Raw genomic sequence first — 26,550 nt, forward strand, 5'->3', positions numbered from 1 at the left:
AACTAAGCCTGTGTCCACAGCTACTCAGCCCATGCTCTAGAGCCTGTGCTTTGCAACAAGAGAAGCCATTGCAACGAGAAGCCTGCTCACTTCAACTAAAGAAAGTCTGTGCCCAGCAATAAAGACCCAGCACAGCCAAAAATAAATAAAATTTTTTAAAAAATCTAGGTTCTTATCAAGTATTGGATTTCTGGATTCTTTTGAAAAATTGGAAGATTTGGCCCTTATTGACACATGGCAACAATTGGATGGAGTTGACAGTTTTCAGGTCATAATCACATCCTTTCCTCCCTTTGTCTACACTGCTCTGCAGGGGGTCACTTTCCATTTATCGTCACACTCATCCCTGCTACCTCTCCCATTGAAGGGAAATATTTCCCTGTATCCACGACTCTTATCAAGTAGGAAAACAAAAAGGAGCCTGAAAGCGCAACTTCATATATAAAGATCCCTCACCTGCTTGGCCACTGGAGTCATTTGAGCTTGCTTTTCCATTCTAAAATATTGGGCCCTTACTTTGTCCTCTCCCAATACATTTTCCAGTAATGCTTCCCAACACACACAGAGATCCTCTTGTGTACGTGTAATTTGCAAAAGTCCCCAAAGGGGACCTCCTTATTTACACTGGATCACATCCTGCTTTGGTTTAGAATCACTGCACTTCAAATCATGAAAGAAATTCTTATTGAATCTATCATTCACTCCATTTGATCATAAGTGTCTAAATTATCATGTAGCTTAGAAATTATTCCTTTGAGACTAACACCTTGAAAAGATCTTTAGCAAACTTAATTATGTCCCTTGCCTTAACAATCCTAGAAAAGAACTGAGACTCTTTTAATGGTCCCAAGTGGTGGCATTCCCAACTTGCAATTAGGTTACCTTTTAAAGGTTCATTTTATACTGGTTGTTCACAGTTTAAAATTCCTTTCTCTTTAACACATATATCATAAATGTTGATAATTTCTCCAAAGTTGACACACAGTTTCTTTTAAACCAAGCAGAGGGACTGCCTCATAGTGTTGCTGGTTTTTTTTTTTTTTCCCTGAAAAACTACTCAACCAAAGCTCTTATTCCAGCAACAAAGTTGATGTATTAAGTATAAGAAAACACTCCGGAGTTCTACTCCAAAGTAACTGTTAACTAGGATTGCTAAAGGGAACTAATATTTTCTCTAGTTGTACTGAACAAGGGCTTTCCTCTTTATAAAGGGTAACACAGTGGTTTTTTGTTTTTTTTTTTTTTTAAAAAGCACAATTACCAGAAAGCAGAAGCCTCTAAACACTGGCCTCACCATTGAAGAGAGAGCATAAAGGAACACAGGACCCCCAATTTGCATCCAGGAAAACTGCAGGTACTCAATTCAGACTCCAGCCATAGGGTGGTGGGAAGGGACTCCCTGTTCCACTAAACAAAATGGCAGATGTGAGTTCTGTCCTCTGACTGCTTGCTCCAAGAACTTGCTTCTCAGAAAAATGGCAGCAAATGCATAATAAGGACGTGCCCTCACCTCAGTATGAATGTAGCTTCTCTGGTAAGAATCGTGGCCGGCTGTGATTACCTCTGGTCAGGAATGGGCCAGGCCAGTTTCAAAAACAAGTGTCCCAAATCATCCTGTCTAAATGACTGTTTTATGGGCAACTCGTCCTCCAATGGGAGCTTTATGTACATGCAATCACTTGTTTGAAGACCTGGGCAAGCAGAAGCCAGCAGAGATTTGCAAGGCATTGAGGAAAAAAAAAAGAAACTGACGTAGTTTCTGTTCCAAGTAATGGCCAGCCCTCCAGGGCATGAAGCAGTCAGAATCTTGCTTCAAGACTTTTGAGTTGTTCTATGAAGTTCTTTTTACACAGAGATCTTGAAAGGAGATTATAAACATCCTTACGAACTCCTGGGAGGTGAAAAGATGCTGAGAGCCAGCTCACAGAATGATCTGCCTAAGGGTGGACAGTAAGCCAAGGACGGAAAAGAAAACAGGGCTAGTAATACCTGAGGTCTGGGCTTGAGCTACAAACCCAGAAACCATCCTGCTGGGGGTAGTGTCTACGGATATTCCTTCTCCAAGTCAGAGATGTGCTGCGGGGAAAGAGAACAGTGGGCAGGGAGGAACGTACAGCAACATTTTTCTGAAACTTTTGGCTCTGTTCGTATTCACCAATCACATGTACTCTTAAACCGTTTCCCATGCGGGCGTAAATCGTTATTTCGCGTTCATAGAGAATAAGAATCCTAGCCTGCCAAGCTTCCACGCCTCGACAATCCAAGTGTCAACTGCCAAAAGTGTCTGGATGGGGAAATCTCCCACCCCCTCCCCATTCTCCCACCAGCGTAAAAGGCAACGGGGGTGGGGGACAATGGAGAAGTCATGCGGGTTCACCAGGAAAAGATACAGTGTTGGTGGCAGTAGAATTGGTGAGTGTGTCGTGGGCATTACCTCTTGATGAGGCTTCCAAGAAGGCTCCCGCTCAAGTCGTGGTGGCTCTGAGAACAAGCATTCTTGCATCAATAGCTAATAGGCTGTCCAACCAGATGTTATCTGGGTGGGATAAGAGGGTGAGAAAACAGACCTGTTGTACGCTGTTGTCAACTACATCACTGTGGGCAGAGAAGGCTGGTGGTGTAGTGTCTAGCACGGTGCCTCTTTCGTAGCGAGGCAGACCAGATTACGTGGCGGTTCAAATCCGTTTCCTCTTGTGATTGGTAAAATACGAGAGTTATAATCATTCATGCATTACTGAAGCCTCCTTTCCATCATTTTGAAGGGACTTTTATTTTCTAGAACAGAGCATGCATCCAGCAGAAACCTAAAGCGTTTGTTTTTCTAAGCGATCTTTGGCAATAAGCACACATGAAAAAACAAAACAAAACTGCATAGGGTACCTGTGACAAGACTGGAGATGATGAGGGGTAACACCAGCATCTGTAGCATCCTCATCAGTAGCTCCCCAGGAAAAGAGAAGTACTTGACTTCCCGGTAGCTCATTCTGTATGGTCGGAGGGTAAATCCAAGGATTGTACCTGAAGGAAAAAGAAAAACGAGGAAAAAAAGTTGAGTCTTTTATTGAAACTGTAACAAGCCTACAAAAATATGCAAGAATTTGGCTGGTGATCATGCCTGTCTAACAAGAATCAATTTATTTAAGCAGCAAATATTTGTGCTGTTTTCCTGCAAGGGATGTTGCCTGTCTTTTCAACCATAATCTCAAAGGGTCTGGTGGAATTCAGGGCTTCAAATAGAAGTTAGAGAAAAAAATGTTCCTGGTCTTAGCCAATGAAAAATTTCTTTGTCTTACTTGCAACCAATTTTGACACGGCCCAGGACAAAGTTATAAAGACTGGGGCATATCTAGGAAACAAAGCATGTACCCATACATAAGGCAATATAGGGGGGAAAGGCTTATTATAGTCAAGTTCCTTAGTAACAACAGATGTTAGAACTGCTGACATAACCACTTATACAGGGTAGTGTAATTTTATTTTTTACAATTAAAAAAAAAACTCCTCTTGCTCACACTGTGAATCCATTTTCATCATCCCCCTATCTACATACCACACTTTCTGTCTACGTGATCCTGATATTGCTTTGGCAACTATCCTGTAGTTGCTGGCAAGAGAAGATTTCAAAATTACCAGAGACTTTTCCCAAAAATCTTCCCTGAAAAACTTAGGGGATAGTAGGGGAGAGAGAAAGCAATTTTTCCCTTAATTTGATTCTGCTCCTGGAACTTTAAAAAATATCAAAATGAAGTACTCTGTGGTGCTCCGGTGGTTAAGAATCTGTCTGCCAATGCAGGGGACATGGGTTCAATCCTTGGTCCAGGAAGATTCCACATGCTGAGGGGCAGCTAAGCCTGTATACCACACCTACTGAGCCCACGCTTTAAGGTCCATGAGATGCAACTACTGAAGCCCGCACACCCAAGAGCCTGTGCTCTGCAATGAGAAGTACGCACATTGCAACTAGAGAGCAACCCCTGCTTGCCACAACTAGAGAAAGTCAAGCCAAGCAATGAAGACCCAGTGAAGCAAAAAATAAATAAATAGAATTTTAAAATATTTAATAACTTTATGTGGAAATCAAATTATGCATGATACCTTTGGAAATGTTTAGAAATTAACAAATGTAATGAATAAATTTACTCCCTCTCCCCTTTCCCTAATTAACTTTCCTTGACCCCTCAGTTCAGTTCAGTCGCTCAGTCGTGTTGGATTTTGTGACCACATCACGCCAGGCCTCCCTGTCCATCACCAACTTCTGGAGTTTACTCAAACTCATCTCCATTGAGTCGGTGATGCGATCCAACCATCTCATCCTCTGTCATCCCCTTCTCCTCCTGCCCTCAATCTTTCCCAGCATCAGGGTCTTTTCAAATGAGTCAGCTCTCTGCATCAGATGGCCAAAGGATTGGAGTTTCAGCCTCAACATCAATCCTTCCAATGACCACTTAGGACTGATCTCCTCTAGGATGGACTGATTGGATCTCCTTGCAGTCCAAGGGACTCTCAAGAGTCTTCTCCAACACCACAGTTCAAAAGCATTAGTCAGTACTCAGCTTTCTTTATAGTCCAACTCTCACATTTATACATGACCACTGGAAAAACCATAGCCTTGACTAGACGGACCTTTGTTGGCAAAGTAATGTCTCTGCTTTTTAACATGCTGTCTAGGTTAGTCATAGCTTTTCTTCCAAGGAGCAAGCATCTTTTAATTTCGTGGCTGCAGTCACCATCTGCAGTGATTTTGGAGTCCAAAAAAATAAAGTCAGCCACTGTTTCCACTGTTTTGCCATCTATTTGCCATGAAGTGATGGGACCGGATGCCATGATCTTAGTTTTGTGACTGTTGAGTTTTAAGCCAACTTTTTCACTCTCATTTTTCACTTTCATCAAGAGGCTCTTTAGTTCTTCTTCACTTTCTGCCATGAGGGTGGTGTCATCTGCATATCTGAGGTTATTGATATTTCTCCCAGCAATCTTGATTCCAGCTTGTGCTTCCTCCAGCCCAGCGTTTCTCATGATGCGCTCTGCATATAAGTTAAATAAGCAGGGTGACAATATACAGCCTTAACATACTCCTTTTCCTATTTGGAACCAATCTGTTGCTCCATGTCCAGTTCTGACTGTTGCTTCCTGACTTGCATACAGATTTCTCAAGAGGCAGGTCAGATGGTCTGGGATTCTCATCTCTTTCAGAATTTTCCAGTTTATTGTGATCCACACAGTCAAAGGCTTTGGCACAGTCAATAAAGCAGAAATAAATGTTTTTCTGGAACTCTCTTGCTTTTTCGATCATCCAATGGATGCTGGCAATTTGATCTCTGGTTCCTCTGCCTTTTCTAAAACCAGCTGAACACCTGGAAGTTCATGGTTCATGTATTGCTGAAGCCTGGCTTGGAGAATTTTGAGCATTACTTGACTAGTGTGTGAGATGAGTGCAATTGTGCAATGGTTTGAACTTTCTTTAGCATTGCCTTTCTTTGGGATTGGAATGAAAACTGACCTTTTCCAGTCCTGTGGCCACTGATGAGTTTTCCAAATTTGCTGGCATATTGAGTGCAGCACTTTCACAGCATCATCTTTGAGGATCTGAAATAGCTCAGCTGGGATTCTATCACCTCCACTAGCTTTGTTCATAGTGATGCTTCCTAAGGCCCACTTGACTTCACATTCCAGAATGTCTGGCTCTAGGTGAGTGATCACACCATCGTGATTATCTGGGTTGTGAAGATCTTTTTTGTGCAGTTCTTCTGTGTATTCTTGCCACCTCTTCTTAATATCTTCTGCTTCTGTTAGGTCCATACCATTTCTGTCCTTTATTGAGCCCATCTTTGCATGAAATGTTCTCTTGGTATCTCTAATTTTCTTTAAGAGATCTCTAGTCTTTCTAGTTTTCCTCTATTTCTTTGCACTGATCACTAAGGAAGGCTTTCTTATCTCTCCTTGCTATCCTTTGGAACTCTGAATTCAAATGGGTATATCTTTCCTTTTCTCCTTTGCTTTTTGCTTCTCTTCACAGCTATTTGTAAGGCCTCCTCAGACAGCCATTTTGCCTTTTTGCATTCTTTTTCTTGGGGATGGTCTTCTGTACAATGTCTCCTGTCTCCTGTACAATGTCACGAACCTCTGTCCATAGTTCACCGGGCACTCTGTCTATCAGATCTAGTCCCTTAAATCTATTTCTCACTTCCACTGTATAATCGTAAGGGATTTGATTTAGATCATACCTGAATGGTCTAGTGGTTTTCCCTACTTTAAGTAGGGAAATTTAAGTCTGAATTTGGCAATAAGGAGTTCATGATCTGAGCCACAGTCAGCTCCTGGTCTTGTTTTCGCTGACTGTATAGAGCTTCTCCATCATTGGCTGCAAAGAATATAATCAACCTGATTTTGGTGTTGACCATCTGGTGATGTCTATGTTGTAGAGTCTTCTCTTGTGTTGTTGGAAGAGGGTGTTTGCTAATCCTTGACCCCTAAAATGTGCTTATTCCATTATTATAAATATTTTCAAAAATCTTGCCCTGCTATTACTAAAACATGTGAGTTATAGAGAAGTACTGAGTAGTCTAGAGGCTAGAGGTTGGGGAAGTGAATACTGTGTGAACACAAGTTTTTCCAAAGGAAGCAAGCTTTCCTTTAAGGAAACTGAGCCATCCTAACTTCTTATGAAATGAGACACAAAGTTCATTTCAGTTGTTACTGCAACTTCCAATTTCAATTCTTGGATTCCAGCAACAATGAAGTATCCATTTGATTACACACTGTGATATCCCAATCATGAGCTGAATCTATGATAGCCCAATTATGAGCTGAATCTATGTTTACTAGAAAATCCAGCTGACCCAGTTTTCAAGACCTTCAGAAAAATATTTATTGCTTTAACAGTAACAGGTTTGAGATAGAAAAGTTGATTGGGAAAAGGTAGAAAAGTCCAGGCAAAACTCTGCCTTTATTTGCTTTGCCATTTAAACAACAAATAGCTAATGCTATTGAGGTCTTATTATTTGCCAAACATTGCTGTTAAGTGCTTTGCCTGTATTTAGTCACTAAGTAGTATCCAACTCTTTTGAGACCCCATAGACTGTAGCCTGCCAGGTTCCTCTGTCCATGGGGTTTTCCAGGCAAGAATACTAGAGTGGGTTGCCATTTCCTTCTTCCTTTGGGCTTGTATTAGTATATTTAATCCTCAAAAAAATCCCAGGACCTAGGTACTAATTTACCACCAATTTACTCACAGAGAAATTTAATCACAGTGAACTTAAAACATGCCCAATTCCAATAGCTCTTCCATATCAGAGTTTAAACAGTTACGGAAGTGGCAGAGCTGGGAGTTAAACCCAGGCATTTTGGACTCAGAGCTCACGTTCCTGACTACATTTCATTCTCCTGCCTCTTCAGTATGAAAGACAACCACTGTTAGTGCTTCTGTGAGTTTCCTCCCAGAATATTCCCAAACAGAGTGAAATATACTGAAATCATGAAGACAATACTTTTCCATATACTGTTACTTTAAACAACACTTTCAAGCCTCAAGATAAGAGATCTAATGATTGTATCAAAATGGATCTAATATTCTTTTTCTGTTTGCACTTTGTTGTTTCTCAATTTTTACTTTATGGAAAACTCCATTATGAATATAAGAAGGCTGGTTTTTATCTAGCAATATTTTGCTTAGCGTGGTTCAGGGAAAGCGAACCTGTGCGTTAAAGAATCTGGCTACCAGGTGGGAAGAGGAGGGGAATAGGTGGGAGAGATTAAGATGTATAAACTTGCAGTTACAAAATAGATGAGTCATGGGTATGAAATGTACAGTGTGGGGTAATATAGTCAATAATTATATAATGTCTTGGTAGAATGACAAATAGTAACTAGGCTTATCATGAGGATCATTTTTAAATGTATGGAAATACTAAATCACTGTGTTATACACCAGGAACTAACATAGTGTTGCAGGTCAATCACACTTCAAAAACAAACCCATAGAAAATGAGATCAGAATTGTGGTTACATGAGGCAGGGTGTGGGCGGAAGGAGAATTAGAGGAAGGTGGTCAAAAGCTACAAACTTCCAGTCATGAGACAAAGAAATACTAGAGATGTAATGGACAACATGATAAATTAACACTGCTGTACTTATATACGAAAACTGTTAAAAGGATAAATCTTGAGTTATCACAGGAAAAAGATTTTTCTATTTCTTCAGTTTTTGTATCTGTAAGATAATGGATGCTCACCAAACTTATTGTGATAATTATTTCATGATGGAAGGAGATCAAACCAGTCAATCCTAAAGGAAATCAGTCCTGAATATTCACTGGAAGTACTGATGCTGAAGCTGAAGCTCTAATACTTGGGCCACCTGATGTGAAGAGCTGACTCACTAGAAAAGACCCTGATGCTAAGAAAGACTGAAGGCAGGAGGAGAGGGGGACGACAGAGGATGAGACAGTTGGATGGCATCACCGACTCAATGGATATGAGTTTGAGCAAACTTTGAGAGACTATGAAGGACAGGGAAGCCTTGTGTGCTGCAGTCCATGGGGTTGCAAAGAGTCAGACACGACTGAGTGACTGAACAACAATAAGTCAAATTATTATCTTGTACATCTTTGTGGGGGGTTATGGGTCCAAGCTGTGTGGCTTGTGAGATCTTTGTTTCCTGACCAGAGACTGAATCCTGTCTCTCAGCAGTGAAAGCTCAGAGTCCTAACCATTGGGCAGCCAAGGAATTCCCACACTGTATATCTTAAACTTATATGGTGCTGTATGTCAATTATATCTCAATAAAACTGGAAGAAAATAAAGCATATGACTACCTCAATTCATGCTATCAATCTGCTTTCTCAATGGGTTGGCTCAGCAGTTTAATTCATTAGTGAATTGAGATGGCTTATTTCCTATACCTCTAGGAATGGAGCATTATAAAAAATTGTTTAAAAGAAGCAAAATTTTTGAATGAGAGGAGAAAAGAGTATGTATATTTGTTTTCTTTTGAACTTAGTTAATACTTAGTGATCTTGACCATTCCCTTAATTGTATTTTCATCAAGCATTTATTAACTTTTGACAGTTCAAGAGTTTATGTATGTGTGTGTATATCTGGTATATATTCTTTATGTAGTACAGATAATTACTCTCTGCCTATACTTAAAATGACATTTGCTATAACTACTTTCCTAATTTACTTGCCATATATTATTATTTAAAATATACAGGTATTCTACTTTATAAAACGATGTCTACACATCTTTTTTATTATATGATCTCTTCAAGAGTTATAAACTTTAATTTCCCTCCCAAGTTTGAGAAATCTTTAATACATTTTTCCTTTTTTGATAATTTGCTTGGTTTTAAAATATTGAACCTTTAATCTTCCTGGAACTTGATTTCGGGTAAAGGATTTGACTTCAATTTTCATTGTGCATTATTTGATATAGCAGTATTAATAGCAGATAGGAATTATAAAAACCTCTGGTTATATGTTTTTTTCCTACTTGTTCATGTAAAGGTTGTTACTAATTTAAATGCTTTATAAGTATATAAATAAATAAATATTTAAAATTTTTACCTTACTTCCAAATCAAATTTACGCTGGTATTGATTATGTTTTGTGACTTTTGTTTAAGTGCATTTAAACACTGGTCATTCAATTATAACAAAAAATATGCACAGTAAACATGAGAAACTCACTTTGGTCTTCTGGAATTTGACCATACCAAGCTAGTAGGAATTTTAGATATCCTTCAAGCAACACTTTAAGAATAAGCTTGACTTTAAAAGTTCATTTATAAATTCATGTATTTACTAATGTATTGATACAACAATATTTCCAAGGGTAGGTAGGATCCTGCCTAGTTCAGAAAATTTAAATTATAATTTAGAAAAAACTTGGCAAGATAGCTTCTCTACTTATGATACAGGTTCTGAGAGCAAGAGACAAGCTAGTATAGATGAAAGAAGGGATTATTCTTTCTAAATATTAGGTACATTTGATCCCACTCCCCAAAGTCCAACCATTGCCAACTCTGATTCTACTCCCCTCTCAATAACCACTTCAGCTGTATCCAGCCTCCTTCTTTCTGAGTGCTCCGTATACTTTCTCTTCCATTTAGCCTGCCTAAAGACAGTTCTCAAATGCACCTGACCTCTGGGTCTTCAAGCATCTCTAAATCATAGAAGCAACTGAGTACTAAGCTTTGATCTGCTGAAGATGCTGTAGAGGTACCCAGCACATCTTGGAACCTTCCACAGGTCCTCTGACTTGCTGAGGGTCCTACTGTATGGTTACTAGTATCAAGTCACTTTTTAAAATGGTTACACCAAGTCCTTTTTCATAGATTTAACTAAACTTAAATAGAATTTATTCATTAAAGTAGCTTGCCTTTTCCTTCCAGGGCACATATTTTAATCCTTGGAAACCATCAGTACACAAAGGTAGGAAAGACATGAAAAGAAACATACTTCAGATTCTCTCGCTTAATGATATCAGACTTTAGCACGTGCAAGATGCCACGTTCTCACAAGCACAGATACCATGGAGACCAAGACTAGCACTACCTATATTTCAGATGAAGAACCGGTCATCGACAAGGTCGGTAAACTGCCAAAACCACAAACCTGTGTAGGTAGATCACCTTATGAGTGGTCAAGTTCTTCAAGGTCAGTTGAGTGACTGAGCTGGACTTCACACCCAACTTCACAGCCCAGATCATCACCCACTACGCTGTACTCAGGGCCTCTCAACAGTCATGTCACTGGCGGGTTTGGGGGAGAATGGATACATGTGTCTATATGGCTGAGTACTTTTGCTGTTCAACTGAAACTATCACAACATTGTTAATCGGCTATACCCCAATACAAAATGTTTTTGGTGTTAAAAAAATAGTCATGACACTACTTTAAGGGCAATATTTTATCTACCTTTTCATTCTATTTTGAATTAGGTTAACTAATTAGGTTAAATATGGAGCTTAAGTTGAGGACAGATTTCATTGAATTAACGAAGTTAACATCTAGCTGTTTTCAATTCATTTGTTACATGAAAAAACAAAAGACAATTTTTTTTTCAGCTTTCTGCTGAAACAGGCAGTTAGAGGTAAAGCCAGAGTGATGAGGTTAGCCAGCGATCAACATCAAAATCAAGAGGAAATGGTCTGCATGCAAAGATGGCTTTTGGAGGGTAAGCAATTCAGATTTCTGATCACAGAAACGAAGCCCTCTCTGAAACATGTTCTCACAGCCTGATGCATAGATGTCTCAGCGCCCTCTCCACCGTCCTTCTGACTTGTTAGCAGGAGAGGGATAGGGGAGCCTGTTTCCCTTCGGTAAAGCAGCTCAATGCCTCTGCAGAGCTGGGTTCCATTAGCGGGCACTTACTTAAGCACATTGATCCATATTCCCAGAATTAATAGAGACCTTTCTGGCCACCAGATCTTTAGCGCAAAAGAACAGACCCTTTATTATTGATTACTCTGCAGAAATAACAATAAAAACCAGAAGAACTTCCTAACAGGACTGGTCAGACCTAAAGCAAAGTTTGCAAAGTTGGCATCTTGGTGACACTATGTAATACACAGATGTCATGGGAAACATCAAGATCACTCATTCTCAGCCAGTAGGCTTATAGCACTCCTGTTTTGGTATTTTAACAAGATTTCTAGAATCTAGGAAATACATTAGCAAAAATGTTTACAGGGATGAAAACTAACTATAGATAGTTAATTGCTATGAACAAAGATGCATTTTCAAAAATATTCAACTCTTTCTCTTAACATGTAAAGCACAAGAAGGGAGTCCTTCAGGGGCTCACTGTTCTCCCTAGGGAGTCTATATAACAAATACTTCTTTGGAAGATTAAATATCACTTCACTTTCTACACTAAGACACAAAGTGTACCCTGGTGCCTCAGAAAGAACACATTCTCAGCTCGCTTTTGAAGGCTAAATACACACAAGTAAAAGCTGAAGACCTTTTTAAAGAATTTGGTCCATATCTAATCTGAAAAAATTATTGAAAACATTAAGAAGTCAGAACATATTTAAAAGTAAAAGAACGAGGCACAATCAGAAGTAAACTAGATCAAGTCACCCAACTTAAGTTTTGGTGGATGTTGGAGTTTGAAATAAAAGTTTTACTAAGATTCCTGTCCTATCTCCAAACTCTGTTTGGAGAGTTGGTAGAAAGCCTTCTAGAATTATTACTTACAGTGCAAAATTCTCAGAAAGAGATGATGTCCTCTAAAGGCTCAGATGTCAAGAGAATTTAAAGGTGACAGTAGCATTGATCTTGAGAGGAGGACCTCACATTCTGAGGCCAGCTGTAAGAAAACTACCAAAAGCCCACCCAAGATGAGCCAACTAGCTCTTCGAGCATTTACATTGCAAACCAGTCAAGCTCATTCAAACTCCTACCAAGAAAAGGCTTGGCCTGTAGGTCTTTAGCCAGAAAGACCATGCTGTCTGTAAAATGATTCAAGGACGTAACAGTAACAACAAAAGTTGATAGTGCACCAATGGTTTTATGTACCAAATGCTGCTGTTTCCCAGCTACGGTCTTTTCACTTTTGTAGCAAAGCGAAACCGAACCAAACCCAAACACACACACAAACAAAAACCTAGCACTACTTTGCCTCAAGTTTACAACAATCCAAAGTATGATGTGGGCTTCCCGAGTGGCTCAGTGGTAAAGAATCCACTTGCCAATGCAGGAGACCCAGGAGATGCAGGTTCGATCCCTGGGTTGTGAAGACCCCCTCAAGAAGGAAAAGGCAACCTACTCCAGTATTCTTGCCTGGGAAATCCCGTGGAAAGAGGACACTGGTGGGCTACAGTCCATGAGGTCAAAAAAGAGTCAGGCATGACTTAGCAACTAAACAACAACAATGTGTGATGTAATAAAATCACAGGAGTGGTATCCATCACCTTTGCCATAATCTATTGGCTAAAAGCAAGATAAGTTTCCACCACACCAACAAGCAAGCTTCACAGGGTGATTAATGGTTTGTCTGACCTGTAAAGTCTCTAGGCCTGGCCTCCAGCTGCTGTTGAACAATTTCCTGAACAGAAGAATGACTTAGCTCCACAGTGAATCTGATTCCTTACTGTGCTGTGTGAACATAGGAGCCTGCCCTTAGAGACATCTCCTGTCTGCCAAACCGTGGTTTCTCTCATGATTTGGGAAACCGGTTCTTGATTGAACTATGATTTCTCGTACGCTTAGGCTTCTAGATTCACAAACTAGGCATGGTAGCTCTCAATCTTTAATACTCTGACAAGGCAGGTTGTTTTTATTTTTATTTTTTGAGTGTGAAGAGCAGCAGGTGTGATGCAATAGCAAGATCATGGACTGAAAGTCAGATGCTGTTAGTAAATTATGCAAGTAGACACTTCACTTAAATGACTGAATCATCATAGCAGACATATAGGACTTAGAATCACCACTGTATAGATAAGGGGACTGAACCCTAGAAAGAATAAGCTGTCTGCCCAGGATTACACAGCCAGTAAGAGATGTTGGCAAAATAGGGTTATAGCCTTGGATCTTCCTATTTCCACAGCTCCTACCTTCAAGTCACATAATCTCTTTGCTCTCCTTGCCCTCTTCGTTAATCTGAAAAGTGGGAGAACTAGATCAGAAAGCCAGTATCTAAGATCTTCTTAAACTGTAATATTCTCAGCTAAATGTCCTGAGCATTATCTTAGCTTCTTTATGAATTCATCTTGTTTCTTCTAATGAATTCTAAAGTCCTTGATAATGCACACGAAACTTGTAAGTCATAAAATACTTTATCAATTTGGCCATTATAGCTATTATGGCAGGTATGCAACAGGTTGAGAGACTGAATAAAAGTTTCTGTTTTGGAAATCTGTTAGACTGTGGCCAATCCATTTAGAGATGTTAAAGGCCGGTCTCATGTCAGCTTGAGGAAGCTGCTGGACATAAAGCATCATTAACTCATTTTTATAAAGACTCCAAGGCAAAAATGGAGAATTTACCTGCTGGGGGTGGGGGGGTGGGGGGTCTGCAGCTCCCTGGCCTTTTGTTTCAGCCCAAACTTGCAGGCATTTCCTGGTGAGAAGCTGCCCCGTGTTGAGTCAACCTTTCGACCCTCCCCCCTCCTCAGTTCCCACATCCTTCAGAGATTTGGGCCAAGGCTTGGCTCATTGTTTTGTCCTTTGGTATTTCCTGTCGCTGGAGGTGGGAAATACCTGTTCCAGCCTTGTTCCACCAACGGTGCCCAGATAACCAGCCGTGGGTGACTGACAGCAGGCGGGGTACAGACGCAGGCTCAAATCCACATGGCGTGCAGCCCTGGGACCCAAGCGAATCACAAGAACCCTGGAGTTCTGAAAAACCTGGGGTTTTCTCCTTCTTTTTTAAGACAGAGACTAATATTTATTTATCACCAGATGATCCACTCGTGTCACAGTTCCTGACACATAGTAGGACTCAATAAATATTAACAAAATGGCATAGTGAGCACAGAATGTCCCAGGGACAGCAGAGTGGCTTTCAATGCGGTGTGACTTTCTTCTTCAAATTGCAGTAACACAGGCTATGCAAAATGGTAATGTGATTTATAAATAATTCTACAGAGCTCTTAAATGTCCAATCCATTGTCTTTTTTAAAAAAGTCTTTATTTTAGAAATAGTAACTATAATCACCAGAATCTGTTGCCTTTATTTCTGGTTTAAACATATATTATATTTTATAACTATATATAGTATATTTTATAATTACATAACTATATACATGTATGCTTCCCTAGTGGCTCAGATGGTAAAGAATCTGCCTGCAGTGTGTGAGACCTGGGTTCAATCCCTAGGTTGGGAAGATCCCCTGGAGGAGGGCATGGCAACCCACTTCAGTATTCTTGCCTGGAGAATCCCCATGGACAGAAGAGCCTGGCAGGTTACAGGTCAAAGGGTTGCAAAGAGTCGGACATGACTGAGCGACTAAGCACAGCACATGTACATATATAGTTGTGAGCAGAAACCGAAAATAAAATATATTTAAAATTTTCCAAGTTCCTCCTATGCCTTTGCTATGTGTCACATGCTTGCCAGTCCACATAAACTACAAAGTCCACCCATCTTAACCTGTGGCAGCAGTCCCATTGGGACAAACTTTCAAATCTCACAATTTGAAAGAGTAAATGACAACAACCTCTATGAGGTGTAAGTTAACCTATTTATCAAAATCACACATGCATATATCCTTAGTGTCAGCAATTTCACTTTAAAGGATGTATTCTATAGACATACTTTACTAAGGTGAAATAACTTTCATCCAACATAATTCATTATACCATTTGAAAAATGATTTCGAAGAGCTGGAAACAACCTTTACATTGGGGATTGTTTAAATAAATTATAATTTGCCCATACAATGCAGGCCTGAGAGAATGGAGGCTCTTTATGTGCCAGTAAGGAATGACATCCAAAGAATGTTGCAAAGTGAAAAAAAGCAAAGTATGAAGTGGGCTATATATACTATGCTACTATTTGGAAAAGACCAAAAAAAAAAAAATCAATATGAATTTATTTTTATGCTCATAAAATCACTCTAAATACACTGAGGAAACTGATAACAAAGCAAATTAGATCCCTGGGGGAGGGTTTTGGTGGCTGTGGCACTTTCATTTCACTTCTGTTCTTTTTGATTTGGGGCAGTGTGATTTATTTCATAAGTTAAATAACAAAATACACACACAAAAATGGTCCACAACTACAAAAAGCAATCTGATGGAATTCTATTTTACGTATTTTCTGCTAGATACCCGGATCTTTCTAAAAAGTCATTCTGGGTCTGGGTTGGCTTGTCCTCAATCTGTTTTAATAATGAATTTACTTAACTTGGGTCACGGAGAGAGGAGACACTAGTTGTGCTCAGACTTATGGTTGAGTGGATCACTTTCTGACCAAAAGACTCTTTTTCTGGAGACAAGGAAATGACTCTGAAAAAACTTTGAACTCAGTCATCTGAGGCTCATGTGCCGATTTACCTAATTAGCTGGAGTTACAAGTACCCCAGAGCTGAAGACTCAGAGACTCAACAACTCAGCAAAGGTATGCTCTCTCCTCATCCACCATGCTGTGTAAAGCATCCCAATACCAGAAATTACAAAGCCCTGGCAAGTTTACTGAGTCTCAGTTTTAGTACAGGACTGCTTTCTTTGCCTTAAAAAAGCAAATCTAAGACAAAAGTAAATAAATAAGAGAAAAAAAAAAAACAACTAGGGTCATAGGCATCTCTTCAAAGACATAATTTCTTTCTTGATGTCTTTGTCTTCACGTTCATCAACACGAAGAAGACAGCAACAAACACATGGATCTCTGGGGTTTTGCCTTTCTTGCTTTAAAGACGGAATTTGCAAAGATGCAATGGATCTAAACGCAGAGGCCATCTTTTCAGGGTGAGAAGGGCAGTAATTGCCCATCTCTACTCTCATTAGGGACAAATGAGCTTCGTCTTACAAGATTCTGAATAGAAAGTCTGTCATTAATAGCCCGCTATTTTCTCTCTGAGAAGAGACAGCAGTGTGTGGCCTGGAATCATTGCTGGAGAACTGGAGAAGTCTCTTTGGGGCCAAGAAGAATGATGCTGTCCTCTCAGGAGACAGGGACTCAGTCTTGAAATTCAAAATTCAAGTGTGCCTTTCAACTCGCTGCTCCTAAATTTACCTTCAACTCTTTGATAAGCTACAAAGAGGAAACCTTGCCTTAATTCAGCCAGGGTGTATCTTTCTTTACCTAGTTTTGGGGGTTTTATTTTTTTCTTTTTGCTTTCAAAACCATTTGAGCACATTTTTGATTGGGCCTAGTGATGGGAATATTCTTGGTCTAGGGAATCTGCTCTGGGCTGCTTTGATTGCACTGAAGCTTGACAAAAAACTCGTAATTTTTATCCCCAGTCAGTACAATGGCAATACTTTGTGTGCTGGAGTGCGCTCTGTGTTTCCACATCTCACAGCAATGATACAGCTCACCTCGCTGCCAGATCAAATACCTGATGAATGATGCCACCCCAGTGTTCCATAAATATCAAGAACTCTAACACCTGGAATGTACAGCTCGGGAAAGACGGGGCTGAAATTCCAGTTGCCTCTTCCAAACAGTGTAGGCTCTTCACAACCTTGTTTACTCTACAGCAAAATCAGAGACCCGAAATTTTTGTTCTCGGACCTATGATAGGTCAGCAGAAGACAGAAGGTTGGAAGTGACTCCAGAAGAGGTATGCCTCACGTGTGTCCTTGAACATTGCTTAGGAAACACTGGCCATTACCCAGAGTCAGGAACTTGACAGCCAAGAATGCAAAGCAAGAGGAGGCAGCTGCTTGTTAGTTTAGAGAGACTGGCTCAAATGGGTTGGGAGATCATGAGTTCAGGAAAAAGGTCCCTGCAATGGTACAGCGTCATGAGCTGCAAACACTCTTGTATCTTATTTCATATATAGCTTTAGAGGAAGGCAAATTAGACTTTATATGACAGAATTTTGGAGCTGGCAGCAGACATTAGTCCAAATGTATTTTGCTGATGGTGGTGCTAGGGGTAAAGAACCCACCTGGTAATGCAGGAGATGTAAGAAATGCAGCTTCGATCCCTGGGTGGGGAAGATCCACTGGAGAAGGGCATGGTAACCCACTCCAGTATTCTTGCCTGGAGAATCTCCATGGATGGAGGAGCCTGGCAGGCTACAGTTCGTAGGGTCGCAAAGAGTTGGACATGACTGAAGTGACTTAGCATGCACGCATGATGAGAATTTGTGAGGACCAGAGATTTGTCTTAAATCATAAAGGGAGGACTTCCCTGGTGGTCCAGTGGTTAAGAATCTCCTGCCAATGCAGGGGACATGGGTTCGATCCCGGGTCTGGGAGGAGTCCACATGCCACAGAGCAACCAAACCTGTGGGCCCCAACTACTGAGCCCACAGGTCTAAAGTCCATGCTCCCCAGCAGGATGAGCACTGCAATGAGAAGCCTGCACCCTGCCACTAGAGTAGCCACATGAAGCAATGAAGACCAAGCACCGCCAAAAATAGAATAAATAAAAATCTTTAAAAATCATAAGGGGAGCTGATGGCACAGCAGGGTCTGTAAGCAGGACCTTTAGAGTCTTAGCACTTTCTTAGCTGTGTTCCAGACATTCCCAGATACTAATCAGAAGAGGGGATGAACTGGCCATGGACTAACATTGCTATAGAGGGCAAAGAGAAAGTACTCTGTAAAGTGACACAGAAAAATGGAAGGTACTATTATTATTGCAGGTAATTGTTCTGAACATACCTACTTATTTGATGGCCTACTTTTAAGAGAAACAGATTTGAAATTGCCTGCTCAGTTTTCTCATTATCTGATTTAACAGAAAGAAAATAGAACCTAGAGATAATCTTAGAACAACATTAAGCCTTACCTCTACTTCAAAACAACCTCTACCAGCTCTGTTAGAAACCAGCAACAGTTTCTCCAAGTTTCCAGAACCCCTCATCTTTCCTGCCCCCACTCCGATGGGGGGTGACAGTTAATGAAGAGTAGACACTAAAAATGGGCTTCCTTGGTGGCTCAGTGGTAAAGAATCTGCCAGCCAATGAAGAAGACATGGTTTGCTCCTTGGGTCAAGAAGAACCCTTGGAGGAAACGGCAATCCACTCCAGTATTCTTGCCTGGAAGATCCCATGGACTGAGGATCTGGACAGGCCACAGTCCATGGGGTTGCAAAAGAGTTGGACATGACTTAGTGACTAAACAACAAGGAAGACACCAAAATGCTGGAGAAAAGGAGAAATCAGGGAGACGATGGACTCTCTGATGGGCCCCCAAGTGCTAGGAACAAAAATGAGCTATTGAGTATGTTACAACATTTATTGAAACCACTTTTCCAGCAACTTCCCATTTTCCTGAGAGGGACCTCAGCTGTCAGGTGCTCCCTACATTGAGCAAGCTGAGTTGTGATAGCGGTTGCCTGGAGATTGCTTTCTGCTTTGACCCAAGAGGCCAGGTAGATAAGGGACAGATAAGGATGGTGTCACTTACTCTGAGGCTTTCATCTCAGCTCTCAGAGGCCTTAACAACTATTAGGTCTCTTCCTACAACTCTCTTGGCTCTTTTCTCTAGCCAAGGAAACAGAAGCCACTTCCAGACCTAGACCAGGTGACTGACTTCTCTGCTTCCAGCTCCCAGACCCATTCCTGGGTCTCCATCCTCTGACCAAATAGCATCATCAAACCTGTGCATATTTCCACTTGATGCCATAGCAAAGACGGGAAGCCAAAGGCAAAGCGTGGACAGTTCCTACAGACACTCTGCCTGCCAAGCATTTAAGGAAGTGATTTAAGGTTACACGATTGTAAATGGCAGAACTGGGATATAAATCTTGGCAGAGAGGTGTTTTAATTATTCTATTTTACAAGCAAGGAAACAGGCTCAGTTGCAGAAGTGGGACACAGACCTAAGTGTCTGACTCCAGAGTCCATAGCTCTGATTCACTCCCCTCTCCAGTCCTGGACTCTGTCCCCACGACAGGAGGCAGCTCCCTGGAACGCTTGCGGAGAAGGTGGGGTGGGAGGAGGGCTAGGATCAAGTCAGCTAACGCAAGTCACTTATTTGCTATTGCTGTCCCTGACAAGTTTTCTGTAGTTCTGTTCCCTGAAGAAGATAAAGCAGATTAAAAAAAAGGGAAAAAAAATCAGACTCTAATCCCTAATACTCAATCCCTGGGTCATTTCTCTAGAACAGGGCATTGTGGTTCTCAGCTCGGAAAGCCTAACCCTTCCATTCCAGCCCTCTGCCCGGGGAGCCTCCGTTGCGTGACCACAAATAGCTGGGCTTTGGTAACACCAGGGGAGGGAGGGCCTGCCTTGGGAGCCACCCTCCCCGAAACTTCCGGAAGCTCTCTCTCTTCTTCTCTTTTCCAGGAAGTGGTGAAGGAAACAGAAATCCGTTCACCATTCTTTGGATTCCTGTTGTTCAAGCGGAGAGGAGATGCCCTTCTCTTAGTAAGGTGGAAGGTGTCAGCAGGGGGGCCACTAACTCAAATAGTTGGCTACTTTGGTCCCAAGACCTGTCACTTCAGTGCAGCAGCTGATGGTTCACCGCATCGATGAACCTGTTGAGCTGAACTGACTCAGCTGGATATTGTGTTACATGTCCGAGGCTCAGAATACCACTAGAGCATTTCTGGGAGATTACTGCTTCTAGTCATAAAGAAAGGCCCTAGAGTTAACACTGCTCTCAGAATAGACTCACCTACAGAGTAGCTTATGTAGTAGAATAACCTGATTCACTGACCATTATTCATTTACCTTCAAAGACAGAGCCTGTCTTCACTGGGCCTGGAGATGGTAAGGCTACCATCCAAATCTCTATGAGCCTCTTGCACTATATCTCCACTGCAGTGGCAGCCTGCATCTCAAACTCAATATATCCAAAACTCAACTTATTATTTCCCCCATCTTCTTCCTGTATTCCGCCATTACCACTCAGGCATCCAAACCAGAAATCGGACGATTCACCTGCAGTCCACTTTCTCTGTCAACTCACATGTAATCAACCACGAGGATTCAAGCGTGACCCTTGTTCTGAACTGTCGATTCAGTCTCTCCTTTCCACACCTTGTGTTGACGTGTCAGTGCGCATCCTTAGCTAACTGTTGTGATAAAACAAGGATGAACATTTCCTGAGAGCAGAGATGAGCACCCAGAACACTGTGGTGGGTAAGAATATGAACTTGGAGACAGAAGGGTGGGTTTGAAACACGATCAAAGTGCATCAACTGTGGCTGACCTTCAGTTTCCTCATCTATGAAATGAGAATAAAGATACCTCCCTCCCTGGCTTACTGTAGCACTGCTTGGCACCATGTAAGTGTCCACAATATGTGTTATACATATAACGATAGATGAGGAAACTGAAACTTCAGAATAGCTAAACGCTGTATTTAGGTTCACACAGTGATTAAGTACAGTTGGCATATGAACCCAGATCTAGCCTTCATCAAAAGCCACAGTTTAAAAAAAATTATTCCACATGGCACATCTAGGGCTCCAAGTGTGGTTGTTAATAATACAGCAGAATCTCTAAAGTACCAACACAGGAAGACCTCATGTATGATACAGCACTGTATATACAAATATGATCTCATTTTAAAGAATGCTACAATATCTGCCACAATATCTATTACAATATCTGAACCCTGTTTATCACTTTGTCATCTCATGTTTTATCCATCTTTTCTACTAAATGACCGGAGGGCAGAGATGCCTCATCTCAAAGCACAGGGCCAGATACACAATATCCAATATTTGTTAAATCACTGAATAACACTGAATCTTTAAAAAAAATTAACTTATTTATTTAGCAAATAATAGATCACAGTGGGTAATGTGTGAATGTGGTATAAAGCATTTATTAGCATCATGCCATAGCTAACTGAACTAATCAGCCCTTAAAGCATTTAAACTATACAAAAACTTATTTAGGATAAAGTAACATTCCTTCCATCCTACTCACCAGCTATCCAAATTCTACCCCAAGAGGCAGTCATGATGGCTCATTTCTTGCACATCCTTTCAGAGATATTATTGAACTGCACTCAATTTTAGTGCAATTAAAATTTATTGCCAAAGAGTATCAGGGAATGGTGGGAAATGTTTTATACACATTCAGTCAGCAGGTTTTTTTCCTTAAAAAGTCACCAATTTCTCTCAAAGCCACATAAAGAATAGCCTAAACATTAACGTTGTGTGTGTGTGTGTGTCTATCTTAAGACCAACAGCAAAAAAGGTGGTAGGTGCTGTATTTGTGAACTTCCTCAGGTAAAACCACCATCTAATTCTCTGCAACTCTATTTAAAGATTCCTTCCCCTTGAAGTTGACCTTAAGACCCATTTCTTCATAATTCTTTGGCCTGAGATTTCACTTTTATTTTCTCTTCATTCCCTGCACATGAAATGAGTAACATTCTGTTACTTGACCATGACAAAGGATTTTCCTTTCTTTCAGGGAGATGTCTGAGGTCACTCTAACACAACTGACCACAGTTGAAAATGAGAAAATGCTTCCTGGAGAAAGAAGAACAGTAAGCACTTTCTCAGTATGGCTTTTTTCAGACAGTTGTCTGCAATAGCCCGGGAACACACTTCATCTAATGCTTTCATGATGAACTATCTTACAGACATCCAGCACTTGGCACTGCCTTCTCTTAGGTTGCTAACCTGTTCCTATTACATGGGCTTTGCAACCTGGCATTTTCAGACTTTTGATATCACTTAGAAATGACAGTAAAAATATTATTGCATAGAAATGACATCCAATTGTTCATGTAGTTCTATGCCTGTGTTTGTAGAAGAACTGCTATGGAAATATTAATATTTACAATTCTCTACTTTTTTGAGTATATGGATTTACATATCTCTACTCTTCCTCTCTTTTTCTAGTTTTTATTTCCACACACTAAATGAAAATTTACTTTATTGTAAAAAGATAAAGAAAATAGATTGGAATAAAAAGTTCACCCCAATATGTAGGTTTTTACAGTCTTTCTTAGTAAAAGCGATCAAAACCTAAGAATTCGAAAACTAAGTAATAGCTATAGTTCTTTTGTCTCATTTCATCTTTGGGGAAAGAAATTATTTTCTTCTTTCTTCCTAGCAACTTCCCAGTCTTTTCTTACGCTGCAGCAAATAAATTTGAGAAGACATGAACAGACATGTCCTTTTCCTAATATTTCTTTAAGGTTGATGTAGACATGTACCAGTGACAAGCTTAGTTCATGTTTTCACTCAATGGAAGAGGCACCAAGAGATAACCGAAGCTTCTTCCTTCTTTCCTAAATCTGTTTGTTACTAAATTGAGATTCCAAGTCTTTGGTGTAGACTCAGTGGTCTCTCTGACTGTCAATGAGCTCTTTCTATTTGTTTCTTTGTTAGTGCCTTCTTCTCCTTACTTCTACCTCCTCAGTTTCCATTAGTAAAGCCAACACCGAGGGCAACCTGCCAAGCTATCTACCCCAGCTCAGCCAACTCATCACAAATCTCACAAATTGTAGGAACGACTCATTGGACTAGGAAATGATCCCAGAACTCAAAGAGAAAATGGACTCTTAAATTTGGGATTATCTTCCTTCTATTAGAGATGTTATTTCTTTTTAGTCACTTAAGAACTGCCTTCCTCATCAATCTGCTTTCCATGCTCAGGTTTTTATCACTTTTTATTTCTCTATTCTTTAAATGAAACACTTCTGTCCTAGAAATTGAACTCTTGTGTTTAGAACACCATTTTGAATCAGTGTTTCTACATCTTTTCCAAACATACACCAGTATCACTAAGCTCTATTATTATATGGATAGAGTTACAAAATAAATGGGTATTTGTTAAATTAATGATAGGGATGCAGCTTAACCATCTGTAGGAGAATTATACGTTTTCTGCTGAATTTAACTGAGTAAATCATATAGCAAAATGACAAGGCTATGTGAATGCATCTAGCATTGCTTGGTAACTGGCTTCTACCGAGGCATGGCAGCATTTTCTTCTTGGCAACTCTCATGAGATATAAACTAGCTGGGAGAGCAGAGAGGCAAGATGGCAGAGTAGTTAAGAGAAATCACCTCTGGCTCTAGACAGCCTGAGTTTCACTTCCAGCTCTAACATTTATTAGTTGTGTGATGTTGGCCAAGTTGCTTGATCTGTTCATGCTCAGTCTCCTCAACTATAAAATGAAGATCAGAGTAATCATACCTATCCATGGTCTTCATAGGTTTGTTTAAAGATTAAGTGAGCTAATATAAGCAAAACACCTAGAAAGTAGCTGGCATAGTGCTGTATAAACGTTCACTGTTAGTATTATGCAGCTATTAGTTGGCTTGACAATGACTGTAATTCGTTGAGAATAATGTATTTTACATCAGCTTCCAAGACAGTGACACAGCACTGAGATACTTCTTCCAGGAAGGTACTCAAACCTGGCAACCTAAAGAAAGCCATTACTTCTCCTGGTTAATCAAGACACTTTCCCTTGGCACGTCTCTAGAGTTAATTGAACAGTCATTAATCAACAACAGTTACTAGAAGGAGCCAATGATGTTGAAATGGAATGTATCTGAAGTCTTGTGACAAACTACTCTTCTGCTATATTCCTATCTGTCTGTGATCTAAGAATCCCATTTTGGGAGACAAAGTTACAATTATATTTACATGCTACCGAATTTTCTTAGTTGTTTCGTCATTACCTCTTACATTTGATGGAGATTTTAGCAAACTTCAAGTTAGAGATTAAAGCCTTTTTTGGTGGCAGATTTAATCTTTGATTTTTGTTCTGTTTTGTTTTTTTTTAAACAACATGGCATTGGCTTATCTGTTTACTAGCCTAAGAACTTTTATATTGGTTCAGTCAAAAATCCCAAGTAAGGAGTTTCTTCAACTACATTTTAAAGGAAGATTAATGCTACTCACAAGTAATGAACTGTAATTTCAGATAACAATAAATCAAACAAAGCAATAATTCTTATTTGTACAGATTGCTGTCAACAATGCTAAATTAGCAAGAGGCTAAAATGTTTCAAAAGAGTTATAGCCATTTACGTCAGGCACTTTAGAGGCAATGAATGAATGAGAGATCTGTGTTAACATTTTCTGAAATTTACCTTTCCCAGTCCCTGGATGAGAGAGAGTGCAAAAAAAAAAGATTCCACCTCTAAGTCTAAGAGTTGATACTCAGCTTCAGTTAGAATATAATTACTATCAGGGACCTGTGTCTCATTTTGGGTATACTAATTGTGTAAATTAGTTTTAAGTGAAAGTTACATTGTATGATGATCACATTTTGGCCAGATCTACTGTGCTTGCTTGTTATTATTGTTATTTGACCGCTCAGGCCTAATGATTAAATTATCCTCTTTTATTCTTACATGAGATGGAAAAACATTTGATTTATTTCCCTTCTCCACACAATCAATTGATTTGCATAATGCCTAAGGATGCTTCTTCAGATTCCCACATGTTTACGAAAGTTCCAAACGTGCCAACAGACTGTCATGTAAAGGGGAAAAAAAGGAATCTTCAAGTTCAGAGGAAAGCCTGGGCGGTCCTTTTGAATACCTACAATCAGTTCATCAGATAATTTTCCCAGGCAGTCAGATGCCCCAGAGAAACAAGATCCAGTTGTTTTTTTTTAATTTTGGAAGGGGGTTTTGTTATCAAATGACTTACCCACAATGACTGCAGTGACTGTGAGCAGCACAAATGCATTCCGAAATAGGTAACTTTTAACGTCCTCCTTTGTGATGTTCTGCACTTTCTTCTTGGCCAAGAGTGTGCGTTTACGGACCCCTTGCTGGAATCTCTCCATCCTGCCTCCCAACCTGGCCTCTTCTCCATTGCTTTTCGTCATATTTTACTTCTCTAGAGTGTCTCTGCTTTGAACGTCAATGTCACGGAATCAGCCCCAGAAAGCCAGTCCTCTTTGGTGTTAAAGAACACAACTAGATGGGAGAGAAAGAGACAAGAGTTACAGCCTCCAGGGGTGAAAAATCAGGGCTGCCTCACACCAGGGGAAGCTGTTGGCAAACTGCATGATCGCACTAGGAATCAAGGACTGGAGAGCGGCAATGCCAGACCTCAGGGCTCAAATGTGGATATTTTACTGAACCACGTGTGAGACATGTGCATAAATCCAGAATATATGAGCAGGAACTTGTGTTACATTTTTTAAAAATTGCCCTTCCTTCTCCAGTGAAGCTATAAAAGGGCTCATCAGAGCTGGGTGTGACGGAGAAACCCCTACCCCAACCCGATCCCCTGGAACCCAGCTGGGCGCCTTACAACAGGGTTCACCCTCAATAAATGTCCAACTGAATTAAATGCACGGGAAACACTCAATAACTATACTTAATGGCTTATGTCGTATACATGGCAAGGGCATAACCAGCTCAATAAAATGAATTAAGATGTTGAGATTTCAGTCAGAGGTTTCTGTTACATATATTAAAGTAACTATTTTCTTCATTAAGAAAAAAGTCATGATAACATCCAATAGTAAATATGCTTATGAAAAGAACACAAGTACCCACAGGCCCTGAGAAAGAATGACTCTTTCACATGGCAACTTTTTAGTTTTTTTCACAAAATGAGCAAAGTGGGCTGGGCATATTTATAAATGATCTGAAATCATAATTCATTTACATTTCTGTCACAAGTAGAAGTACAAAGTAGCATTTATCTTTGTGGCAAACATGCTGAAGTCTTCTGAGGAAACTATCGCCCACTTCTCTGTATTTTAAAATTTAGGATTTCTGGAACAGATGAAGAGATGAGTCCAATTTTCATTCCAAACATTACAGCTAGCGTGGTTTCTGGTTTCTTTAAAGTGCTCCTAGGTTATTCAAATCTTCCCCTTGGTAGAAATCAGCTCTTTTGAAAGATCAAGAAATTCCTCCTGCTGTTTAACAAGATTTCTAATCCATAACCTTTCCCACGATAAATCCAAGTAAAAAGCAGCGGTGCCTGGGGACGTGTGTATCTGGCGAACAGCCAGCGTGTGCGCCCGTGGGGGAAGTGAGTA

At 40.3% G+C, this 26,550-nt stretch overlaps 1 protein-coding gene across 2 annotated transcripts in view; it reads right to left on the minus strand.

The window, feature by feature from the left end:
* The window catches only part of SLC1A3 (solute carrier family 1 member 3), a 79,256-nt gene that overhangs the window by 52,041 nt on the left and 665 nt on the right, over positions 1 to 26,550 (minus strand). Inside the window, exons 2-3 of one of the 2 annotated variants that reach the window (XM_043488511.1) lie at positions 25,200 to 25,471; positions 2,881 to 3,018 (exon numbers count right to left, since the gene is read on the minus strand). In XM_043488511.1, coding sequence (XP_043344446.1) covers positions 2,881 to 3,018; positions 25,200 to 25,380 — 319 coding nt within the window. In that variant the 5' untranslated portion in view covers positions 25,381 to 25,471. Of the gene's footprint in view, positions 1 to 2,434; positions 2,528 to 2,880; positions 3,019 to 25,199; positions 25,472 to 26,550 lie in introns of those variants that run through there. The other variant, XM_043488512.1, reaches the window with a different exon arrangement.

Source organism: Cervus canadensis, chromosome 16 (assembly GCF_019320065.1).
Source record: "Cervus canadensis isolate Bull #8, Minnesota chromosome 16, ASM1932006v1, whole genome shotgun sequence".
NCBI classification, from domain to species: domain Eukaryota; kingdom Metazoa; phylum Chordata; class Mammalia; order Artiodactyla; family Cervidae; genus Cervus; species Cervus canadensis.